The following is a 12,387-nucleotide window of genomic DNA, read 5'->3' as shown; positions in this document are numbered from 1 at the left end:
CAAACCCCAAGTTGGACTCTGCACTGGGTGTGGAGCCTGCTTAGGATTCTCTCTTTCCCTCTACCCCTCCCCACTCTAAAAGAAATAAAAATAAAAATATTCCGCCATCACAGTTTTCCAGGTTCCACCATCGATTAGAATGTTTTTAAAATGAGCTATTTTCAAGAATAGAAATACTCTTGAATATTTAGAATAGTGGGGTCACAGGAGTCCACCGTCCTGAAGGATAACACCGTCAATCTCCATCATCAGAAAATATCTAAGCCATCACAAGTGAAGCTGTAAATACTGCTGGTTAAAATATTATCAGAAAATAGGATCCATTTAGGCTTTCTTACCTTTTCATTACTTCCAGTTTCTTATATGTTGAAGCAAAGCAGGTTAATGCACTGCAAATGGAACCCAAATTTTTTAAGTGGGTAAACAGAAGCTTAAGGCTGCAAATAATAACAAAAGCCAAAGGAGCCAAGATTTAGCAGAAAGTTGAGGATAGAAGATGGAGTTCTCATTACTGTGTCAAATCTTAAGTGACTTCCAACTTCTTCATATAATAATAATAACTGAGTCATTTATTAACTCCTTTTGTATGCTGGGAAGACTAAGAGCTATAGTATTGCTTCACTTAATCTTTAATTGACCTTATGCAGGTATTTTGATTAGTACATTTTACGAAAAAAGAAAAAGAAATTACGTTTAATTCTTCTTGTCTACAGTCATGTAGCTGGTAAGAAATAGAGTGAAGATTTAACCTTAAAATGTCTGATTCTAAAATTCTTAGCAAAAATCATGTATAAACTGATTTAAAACCTAAACATAGCATTTAAGCATTTCTGTGACTTGACCCCAATCTTCCTCTTTAGCTGAACACACACATACACACTACTTTGTCTAGACAAATAGGACTACCAGCTGTATTTCCATCACACATTTCCATTGTTCTTGTTTTTATTTCCTCTTATTTCACCAGGAATACTCTTCTTTATCTGTGCTGATTAATATCTTACATTTTGGAAGTTCCATTATATAGCCTTGCACAAAGCCCTCTCTGCACACCTGAACTAACTTCCCCACTTCATCAATTTATTCACATACCACTTTATATCTTCCTAAAAATACTGGCCACTTTTTGCTTTGTAGTAATTTATGAATAAAGAAACTGAGGCCCAGGTAGCAACGTGTACAAAATTATTTAAGTCATAAATTGATAGATCCAAATTTCCAACAGAGTTCTGATTCCAAAACCTTTGTTCTTTCTGTTATAACACACCTACTTTCATAAAAACCAATATTCTAGTGAAGATTATTAGGATCTAATTCCCCTTTCATATTACTGAAGTGGTTCATGTCTCAGGGTTAGATCAATTTAGGTTCAAATAATGATTGATACTGGTAAGTATCTCATCTAAGTTAATTAAACTTTCCAAGTTTCAGTTTCCTCTTCTGTAAATTCAAAATATGGGTAACATGCTTATAAAAATGTAATGAGATATTGTATAAATATTTTAGCAGATGGCCTGTTACCTACCAGTTGCTCAACAAATGCATTAGTTAGTGCCAATGTTAGTTATTGTGTTTAGATGGTCTGTGGCATAGTCCAGTGCAAATTCATTTTTATGTATTTTATAGTAGCTATACCTTGACAAGGGACACTGTAGTCAGCCTTATTTGTAATTATATTCATTGCCTTAAGATTGAATTTCGTGACTCTAGTACAAACAGTAAGCAAGATGAGATCCTATTGTTATTCTAAAACTTCAAAGAGTTATTTTCTTAAGTCAGTATATGTAAAGGCTTCCTATTTGTTTGTGCTATGAATTGGCCATTGTGTATAATGCAGAGTCATTTCTTCTGGCTGCACACAGCTGTTGGTTGGCCTATCATTTCCTTAAAAATTATGTTTAAATCATATTTTCCATTAAAAGGAGAATAATAACCTTGAAGGCGTAGACTTGAAAATCACTAATGGAGCTCTGCACAGTAGGAACAATCAAGTAAAATTGAGCAGAACAGCAACTAAAAGTCCATTTGCCCAAACTGATTCAAAACTTGTTTTCACAAATAGGCAAAGCCAGCCATTAGAGCAGCCATGTGGAACATTTTCCTTGTACTGGATGGATGCTGAAAAAAAAATATAGAGAGTATCAATGATATAGTATATTTTTACAGAATGGAATGCATTTATTGGTTTTTTGTGGGGGAATGAATGTGATAAATTCGTGCAAAGTTAAAACTGATTTATTCCTCTAGACTCAACACTTGAAGGGTCCGAGTTCATTTGTGGGGGCAGGCTCCACACCGAGGGAGACAAACCATAAGACACTCATCCACAAATGTGCGAGCATTATTTTGAACAGGCAGTCCCCAGGTACAGTGATCAGAAATGAATGATTTTAAAAAAAGAAAAAGACAAAAATCAGAGTAGTCTGAGAAGTTGAGTGGGAAATTGATTGTAGGAGGATATGAGCAACAGTGTTACAGAGGGCACATTAGGTCCTGACAACTGTAAGATATGACATGAAGAAGTAAAGGAAATGAAGAGTCACTTGTCATTTTCATCTCTCACTTAGGACAGTACCTTGTGACTGATTGAAGAGCTGAATGTCCCTTTGGGAAAGGTTTAGGTAATTTCAGTTAGTGAGTAGAAAGTTCTCAACATTTTTCCTCTACTCCCAGCACACAGGTGGGATAAGGTATACTTCTGTTGATAATAAGAACTCTCTATGTTAATGAGAGGTAAGGCAAGGCAAGTTATAGGCAAGGTCCCCCAGTATTCAAAGGGCAGGCAGAATCTGTTGCCCCACTGAACAAGCCTATGTTAAATGTGATATATACTTTCCTCTTCAGTTGAAAACTAAGATTTCTTTTTTACCCGTTATTTATGAAAATGTTTTAAATATGAGTAGATCTGCATGTATTATGAGAAGGGTGGTTGTGAATCTAAGTTTTGACATCCCAGAGCATCACAGCATTCTTAAAGATGAGTTTTAATTTACTTCAGTTAAAAAAAAATAGCATATCTCCTAGCATTTGCTGGAAAGATGAAGCAATGGGTGTTATAAAATAATGAAAAAGCCAGGAATTACTTCGCAGACAACACTGATACTGTTCTTAAGTTTGATTGAGCTAAATGAAGAAGGATATTCCTTGTATTTAATCTTTGATGTGAATGTAGCCAGAAAACTATTAAGAATATAGTTTCACAAGATGGGATCGGGAGAGAGACAAACCATAAGACTCTTAATCTCACAAAACAGAGGGTTGTCAGGGGCTGGGGGCAGGTAGGGAGAGGGAGGTGGGGTTATGGACATTGGGGAAGGTATGTGCTATGGTTAGTGCTGTGAAGTGTGTAAACCTGGCGATTCACAGACCTGTACCCCTGGGGCTAATAATACAATATATGTTAATAAAAAATAAAAAAAGTAATAAAAATTTTTTTAAAAAGAATATAGTTTCATAGACAGTAAACAAGTGTTGGAGAGGATGTGGAAAAAGGGGAACCCTCTTACACTGTTGGTGGGAATGCAAGTTGGTGCAACCACTTTGGAGAACAGTGTGGAGATTCCTTAAGAAATTAAAAATAGAGCCACCCTATGACCTGCAATTGCACTGCTTGGTATTTACGCCAAAGATACAGATGTAGTGAAAAGAAGGGCCATCTGTACCCAAATGTTCATAGCAGCAGTGGCCACAGTCGCTAAACTGTGGAAAGAACCAAGATGCCCTTCAACAGATGAATGGATAAAGAAGATGTGGTGCATATATACGATGGAGTTTTACACCTCCATCAGAAAGGATGAATACCCAACTTTTGTAGCAACATGGACGGGACTGGAAGAGATTATGCTGAGTGAAATAAGTCAAGCAGAGAGAGTCAATTATCATATGGTTTCACTTACTTATGGAGCATAAGGAATAACATAGAGGACATGGGGAAGTGGAGAAGAGAAATGAGTTGGGGGAAATTGGAGGGGGAGAGGAACCATGAGAAACTGTGGACTTTGAGAAACAAACAGGGTTTGGAGAGGAGGGGGTGCGGGATTGGGAGGGGCCTGATGGTGGGTATTAAGGAGGGCACGTATGGCATGGAGCACTGGATGTGGTGCATAAACAATGAATTTTGGAACATGCCCAAAAATTAAACTAAAAAAAAATTTAAAAATAAAAAAAAGAATATAATTTCATGGTTATATTGAAATATATACCTGTATAAGTTGAATAGTAATAGTAGTGATGATTACAGTTACCACATATAATACATATTATGAGTCGAATACTGTTTTAAGTACTTTACATATTAACTTACTTAATATAGCAACCTAATAAAGCAGGTATTATAAATATTATTATCCTCCTTATTTATAGAAGAGTAAACGGAATGAGTGGGAAATCATTTGTCTAAGATCATGCAGCTAATAAGTTGGAGAATCAGCCTTTGAACCTGGGCAGTCTAATTCCAGGGTTTGGGAGAATAGGGGGTAAAAAGATAAATGAGATTAATGTCCATGGTGTGGAAGGAAAGGTAAAGAGGGAAAAAAAAATACAAGAGCAAAGTTGGGGTAAACACAGAATGGGTGGTGAGATCAACTGATTGCCAGAGGTGCTATCCCTTCCCTCCACGGATGTGTTAGCTACAGAGTTCTGAAAAACTGAACTCTTAAAAAAAAAAAAAAAAAGTTTAAGGGATAACTGCTGTATACTAAGCATTCTAAATGTTTACTTTTAACATGCTATGTCTTTTAAAAGAATGAAGTAAGCTATAGCAGTCAGATGTCTTTTTCTCATTAATCCTCAGTCTTGTCGATTCCTGTTTTCTCACTTTTCTAATTATAGTTTCAGTGAAAAACAATAAACCCTAACTTTTTTGCACCTCTGATTTTTTGTTAAGAATGTCAAGTCTTGTCCAAAGTTAGATAACTTGACTTCACACAAGTTCACATCCCCTTAGCTCTCTTCTCAGTTGAAGATTATATTTGCTCTATTAGTTTTTCTTACCCTTGCGTAGCTACCTTCAGGTGTAAGAGAAAGCTTTGTCACCTTTCTACTACACTTTTTTCTAAAAGCTCCGTTGAGTTTCCCTCCTAGTTAGCAGGACAGGTAAAATTATAGTCATATAGGTTGCCTCTGCCTACAATATTTTAAAAAGAAGAGTCATTTTCTCTTCTTCCTTAAAAGAGACTGTGTTCACTATAGGAGAAGTATTATACTTGCTATTTGATTTCTTAAAATTTTAAATTGGTTTATCTGTAACAATCTGACCATCTTAAAGCCTACTTCCTCATTATAGTTTTTTTCTGAAAGCACATCTTGTGTAGCTACTTAAATCAAAAGTCACTTTTTCAAAATAAATTTAACACAGTTATGGTATAGTAGGAGATGGGAAGGTGCTGTCTCTCTAGAGGAGGAAAAATTGATTTAATTCAAACTCCTAATTTTACACTTAGAAATTGTTCAACATTCTCAAATGTCTTCACTGTGCCTTTTCTCTAAGACCTAAATTACTGGGTTCACAACATTAATGGTTCCAAGCATTTCCAGGTTGCTTCAAGAATCATCATATCTCTGAAGGGAAATTGAACTAGTGCCCTCAGATAGCACATGTTTATTAACTTTAGTAACCACTGTAAGCAAAGATAGAATCAGGCAATTTATTGCCAGAATATTTAATGTTCAGCTGATAATGGCTCTCACATAATTGCTTATGTAAAGACAGAGCAATTATTTTTATATGACATAAAAACAAGAATGATGATATTTCAATATGAAGTATTATCAATTCTTAGGCTGAATAATTTTTTTTTCCATTCCAAACAACAGATTAAAAAAAAAATTGGGGGATATGAGATTTGATATTTTCGTAATAAATAAAAACACTTCCCATGTGTTTAGGCTTCTTCAACAATATGCACTTTCCTTTTTCCCCTGTGCTGGATACTCTTTCTGCACTGAAAGCTGATTTATGCAGGTATTAACTCCACCGGCAGGAAACCGAGCCCTGAAGAGGTAAACGCTCTATCCTATTGGTAGTCAGGTGAGATCTAGAACTCAAAACCACAGAATACCTGTAGCAACATGATGCACCTTTCGGGACCAGGAGACAGAAGTTATTGGGAGAAAAAAAAAAAAAAAGATAGAGAGAACAATTGCATCCCTTTTTAGATAAAGCATATACAATAGAAAGTTTCGGTCACTATAGTAGCTCGCTGTTGCTAATGAATCAAATCTCTTGAAGATGCATAGTAATGCTTATCTCTCTAACCAGTCCTCCAGGCTGCTCTGATTCTCCCGCACATGTTTCCATGTGTTGGTTTTTGTGTCTGTTAAACAGCATACTGAAGTCTCTGGAATAACTCTCCTACCTCTGTTTCAGTTCGTGCCGTTCCGGGATTATATTGACAGAAGCGGAAACCACATACTGAGCATGGCCAGATTGGCTAAAGACGTCCTCGCTGAGATCCCGGAGCAGTTCCTCTCCTACATGCGGGCCCGCGGAATCAAGCCATCCCCCGCGCCGCCCCCCTACACCCCGCCTACACACGTGTTACAGACTCAGATATGAGTGCTCGCAACCGTCCCCGTGAACTACCCATCACGAAGAACTGCTGAGTCAACGCTTTGCTCCTGGTGCTCTGTCGCGAACCAGGGAATGAGATACTCTTCTCGGTTTGATTTCAGCAGTCCTGGTTAATATGCTTTCTTGGATCCAAAATTAATTCTCTTTCTAAACCAAAACTGTAAATATGGTTGTTGCATGAGCAACAGAAAAATTGTTTAAATGCTTGAAGCAAAATATGGATGTCTTCTCTGAATCTATCTTTCTTTCTTTCTTTCTCTTTTTTTTTTTTTTTTTTTTGGACAGAAACAGCTAATTTCCAATGTATTGTTGGGAAAAGCACAAACTGTTTTTAACTCAAATATTGTCCTCGACTGCTGTGTGTATAGGAAAGCAGTCTCTCTGTATCAATGTTTACACGTTACTACTTTTTAAATTTCAATACTTTTATAACTGTTCTTAAGAATAAGAGTTTTGAATATTGAATCCTCTGTCTTCTAAATTGCAATAGCTATAATCGCAAGAGCAATATCTCTTTGAATGACTGTCTGGACAAATACAATTGCAAATAAGAGAAAGGAGAGATGCTTTCATATTTCTCAGTAAGTGAATGGTCTTATGAGGCCGCATCTGCTTAGTAATGATTCCTCTGCTGTTTGCCTGGTATGGGGGTTTAAGCTTAGCAGATGTGTAGTCTGTAGGAACATGCATTTTTCATGGAGCTTGGGTTCTAAATTTAGACTGCAGTCAGTTTATGTTCTGTAATTCTCAGTAGAAATAATAAAAAGTCAAACATTGTGAACTGTAAAATGCACAGAAAATACTTTGTGTACGAAGTAGCATCTTTATATTATAATGCTATTTAGAGAGACTAAAACCCAGAATATTTAACTGTGAACCATGTAGCAGAAGTTTTAAACTTTTTACTCCATTATACCTTGTCTAGATATTTTAATTCAAAGGGATACTGGCTCTCCTGATTTGGACTTCTTGTTATCACCTTTTCATGTTGCCGTGCGAGGTGCACAGGCTGGAAGATTTTTGTGAAATTCCCAGTTAAATACACAAAACCACGTGACTTAGTGCACAACACATTTGTGAGATAACCTAATCCTACATACTGAACTGCCTGTCCACAATGACTTGTAAAGAGTTTTTGCATGTACAGTTTTTACAGAAATTACAGTTTTGTGACGTTGTGTCTAAATTAAAGCATTTCTTTAGAACAAATGGCCTTAAATTCTCACAGAATTCCTGGAAATGATTGTGAATTGCCTTCAAATAATAGAAAAGTGTATTTTCTTTTCCTTTGTGTCAACAATGTAACTGCTTTATAATATTTTTCCTTACTTATATCCTATTTACTACTTGGTTTATTTCTACTGTATGTTGTTCTCTTTGTCCAAGTTGACTTAGGGTGACTTTTATAAGCATGAAACTATTTTATTGAAAAGAAAAATATATACACCCACATATCTATAACAGTATCAATGTGATACAATTATGTAATAACAAACTGTCCATTTTTAAGTATGTATTAAAATCTTTAAAAGGATAACTACTTGCTCTATGTTATGTGTGGGTGAAATGGAGTGTGATGATTTCCCTTACTGATCTTAAATATTTCCACCAGTATAGTTAATACCCAACTGATTTTTTTAAAATTTACCTTCAATATTCAGTCCAAAGAAATAAAAGTGAATGAGGTCGGTATTTTCTTCCCTGTCAAATACTATTTATTTTACTTAGAACTAATTAGAGAAGATGAAGGATGTACACTTTCTTATCTGTGTAATAATGTGCCCACTCCTAGTGGGGGCAGATGACTAAGAAATCATCTTTGGTTATAAACCATGCCCTTTGTACGGCAGAGTGGTCACCAGAAATGCATGTGATATCAGTTCCTTTTTTTTCCCTAAGATTTCCTCCCTCCCTCTCTCCCTTCCTTCCTTCCTTCCTTTCTTTCAAGAGCATGGGAGCAGGGAGAGGGCAAAAGAAAAGGGAGAGAAAGAATCTCAAGCAGAGTATGCACTGAGCACAGAACCCAATGCAGGGCTCAATCCAACAACCTTGTGATCATGACCTGAGCCCAAATCGAGAGTCAGATGCTTAACCGACTGAGCCTCCCAGGTGTTCCGATGTTAGTTCTATATTTTGTTTTAGAAAATACCCAGTCATGTCTTATTTCTGCCTAAAGGAAGAAACCAAGTCTGAAGGGATTGAGTGATTTATCCAAGTCTGTGTAACTACAGCAGAGCTGGTTATACCACTGCAAAAATAACCACTTGAATTTTTTGAACTGCCATTAGGGGCTTTGTAATGAAAAATCCCAGAAATATTATCCATAAATGCAAATGCATACCAATAGTTGCTCATACACACTGGGTATGAGGGATATGCAAACATTTGGTAATGAGAGAAAAGAAAGGTATATATTGGGGCACCTGGGTGGCTCAGTGGGTTAAGCCTCTGCCTTCAGCTCAGATCATGATCTCAGGGTCCTGGAATCAAGCCCTTTATCAGGCTCTTTGCTCAGCAGGAGCCTGCTCTCCCCCCGCCACCACCACTGCCTGTCTCTGCCTACTTGTGATCTCTCTCTGTCAAAGTAAATAAATAAAATCTTAATAAAAAAAAAAAAAAGAAAGGTATAGATTGAGAGAAGAGTGATAGCTCTAAATCATCAACCTTGCTACAGAAAGCAGACTATTACCAAAGGCTCTGGATATTGTGTTCTCTAATCCCATTCCTTTCCTTTCTGATGAGAATCATTTTAATTCCAGGATGAACCCTCAGACTTCTATTCAAGCATCTCCAACACTGGTCTCACCCAGTTATATCAACTCCATTGCTTCCCGAATGAATATTGAAATCATCCAGATTTGTCTCATTACTTTTCCCAACCAAGCTAGATTCATCTGGAGTCTCAGGCATGGTTCCTACTCTTTCCTTCCATCAGGCTGTCTCCTGAGGCCTCCACCTAAAATACTCTGTATCTTCTAGCCCAAGGCCCAAATCTTCTTAACCATGTTTTTTAAAACTTCAGCTAACAGTAATCAGTACCTTCTGTCAATCAAATATGCATTGCATTTTAGCATATCCATTGCCTCATTATTTATATACTATTTTACTTTGGGGCATCTTGACATCTCCCCAACACATAAGACTATGATTTTATGGCACCCAGATAAAGGTAAACTCTAAAAGCTTCCAAGTTTACTGTAATCTGTAACTAGGTTATGTAACTGCTACAATTAAAGGACATCAGATGGCTCAACTAGGTTGTGTAACTGCTGCAATTAAAGGACATCAGATGGTTCAATCACTACTTTCAAAATTCTCTCTACGTGTAATATGAGGAGAAAAGAAAAGGTGGATGCAACTTTGAATGGCGGTTTGTGTAGGGGAGAGGGCAGCTGGAAGTAGGGGTGGAGGATAGCTGTTTTGTTCAGAATGAGTGAAGATAAGTAGGTGAGCTCATGTACTTTTTTGTTATTATTAGGGTAGCTTATCATCTGCTTAGGACATAAAGAGATTTCTCTCACAAGATGAGATGGCTGTGGTTGTTTCTTAGAGAACCTGTAACTACCAAAGATTTTACTGCAGAACATGCTTTTTCCTTTTAGCTTATGTGTGCTTTAACTATTTTCCATCTCTGTGTTACTCGGATCTGTAATTGACACAAAATGGCAAGGCACTTAATAATAACTCACTTGAAGACAAATTTCTATCATTAGCACAAATCCGATACACTTCCTAATAAAGAAACAGAGCTGACGATCAAATTGATTTCCTTTGAGTGCAAGTGGTATCACTTAATAAAGATCGAAAGGATGGAAATTTACTTGTAAAAAGTTAATACTGTGCAGAGTTTTCCATCAGTGAGTCACAGATAGCTTACAGGTGCATGCCATGCAGATGGGCTACATGTGTGGGTATACAGCTTAGGATAATTGGGACTCCCAGGCTCCAGCATACTTACTGGCTAACCTCAGGATATTTTATAAATCTTCTTTTTAAAAATAAATATATCTTGACTGAAAAAGACAGAAAAGCTCTGCATTATACAGATTATTTCTCAAATAAGCTATGAGTGCCCTTATGAGACTCTCAAGTTTACATTTATCATGTACTTTGTTCTACATCGAATTATAGAATTTCCAAGACAACTTTCTTGCCTTATCAATCATCTACTGACTGCATAAGCAGTCTACCCCTCACACAAAGAGTGGGTTCCTGAACCTGTGTGTTATTATATGGCTCACAAGACTTCAAAGCATAAAATTAAAGGGATTCAACATTGCTGGGGTTTTTTTCCCCTTAGAATAAATTCTAGCTGACTCCCCCTCCTCCTGACCATTGCCATGCTCCTCACCCCACCGTCCCACCGTACTTCCATTTGCTCTGAAGATCCTAGACGTCATTGAACAATAGGAAAGCCTTTCATTCATTCCACAAAAGATAGGAAGATAACTGAGATGAAAGACAAGGAAACTTTGAGAATAAACACATTTTGTTTTATAAATGTACTGACCTAATTGTACCAAGATTTTTTTTCTGAAAGGCTTCATCAGATTTTATGATATGATTTTGATGAGGAAAGTCTTGGTATATCATGAACATACAAATGCTGAAAGGGTTTCTTTGAAGATGTGAAAGGGGAAATGAGAGAACCCACAATACAAGCCTGGGCTATGTTTATCATTATTTCATCGATGATGATCCTGACAACATTCACAGTTCAGATTTCAAGCTTCACCAACCAGATTAAGGAGCCACCAAATAGAAATATTTGCCCTATAGATCGTAGAGGAAATGCCCCATAATGAAATCACTTTTCTTTATGTTAATGTGACACTCAACCACTATTTAAAATGTTTGGAAATATTTATTTGTAATAAAAACAATATAATAGCATTATACAGAGATGTCTCCAAACATAATGATTCTGCTAAGATTATTTCTTGATGGCATACTACTTCTGGTTCCTAACAGACTTTCAGAAGTTTTTTTAGAGGAACCATTTTCAAATGTCATAAGGCAGGGTTGTTGCTTATTTAATACTTTATCAAACCACTCCCAATCCCATCATCTGCTGTTACTCTTACTGCCTGGGCCTTGGAGATACTCTGAAGGTCAAAATCTAAGAGAAAGATGACCACTAAGCTCTTACCATGGAAAGAACAAAAGCAAATTGTTCCCAAGATTTGCGCATTTAGTTATTTTTTTAATTAACATATAGTCAATTATTTGTTTCAGGGGTACAGGTCTTACAAAATTCACAGCACTCACCATAGCACAGACCCTCCCCAGTGTCCATCCCCCAGCCACTCCATCCCTCCCACCCCCTCCCCTCCAGCAACCCTCAGTTTGTTCCTGAGATTAAGAGTCTCTTATGCTTTGTCTCCCTCTCTGGTTTACATCTTCTTTCATTTTTCCCTCCCTTCCCCCATGATCCTCTGTCTTGTTCCTCAAATTCCTCATATCAGTGATATAATATAATAATTGTCTTTCTCTGACTTATTCAGCTTAGCATGATACCCTCAAGTTTCATCCACATTGTTGCAAATGGCAAGATTTTGGGGTTTTTGATGGCTGCATTTTATATAAATAAAAAATATATATATTTTATATATCTATATAGAGATATATAGATATATCTATATCTAGAGATACATATCGATATATAGATATATAGAGATCTATATCGATATAGATCTCTATATATCTATATATCTCTATATATCTATATCTATATATCTGTAATCTATATCTATATATAGCTATATATCGATATATCTAGATATCTCACTTCTTCATATCCATTCATCTATTGATGG

General features: G+C 36.5%; 1 protein-coding gene across 2 annotated transcripts in view; it reads left to right on the top strand.

The window, feature by feature from the left end:
* CPNE8 (copine 8) overlaps positions 1 to 8,108 on the top strand; it is a 217,568-nt gene extending 209,460 nt beyond the window's left edge. For both annotated transcript variants that reach the window (XM_082739027.1, XM_082739028.1), the window contains one exon: positions 6,368 to 8,108. In XM_082739027.1, coding sequence (XP_082595153.1) covers positions 6,368 to 6,556 — 189 coding nt within the window. In that variant the 3' untranslated portion in view covers positions 6,557 to 8,108. The remainder of the gene's footprint in view (positions 1 to 6,367) is intronic.
* The last annotated feature ends 4,279 nt before the right edge of the window (positions 8,109 to 12,387 follow it).

The sequence above is a fragment of the Mustela nivalis genome (genome assembly GCF_964662115.1).
Source record: "Mustela nivalis genome assembly, chromosome: 7".
Lineage (NCBI taxonomy): Eukaryota > Metazoa > Chordata > Mammalia > Carnivora > Mustelidae > Mustela > Mustela nivalis.
The sequence above is the reverse complement of the archived record's forward strand: the minus strand, read 5'-3'. Positions and strand labels throughout refer to the sequence as shown.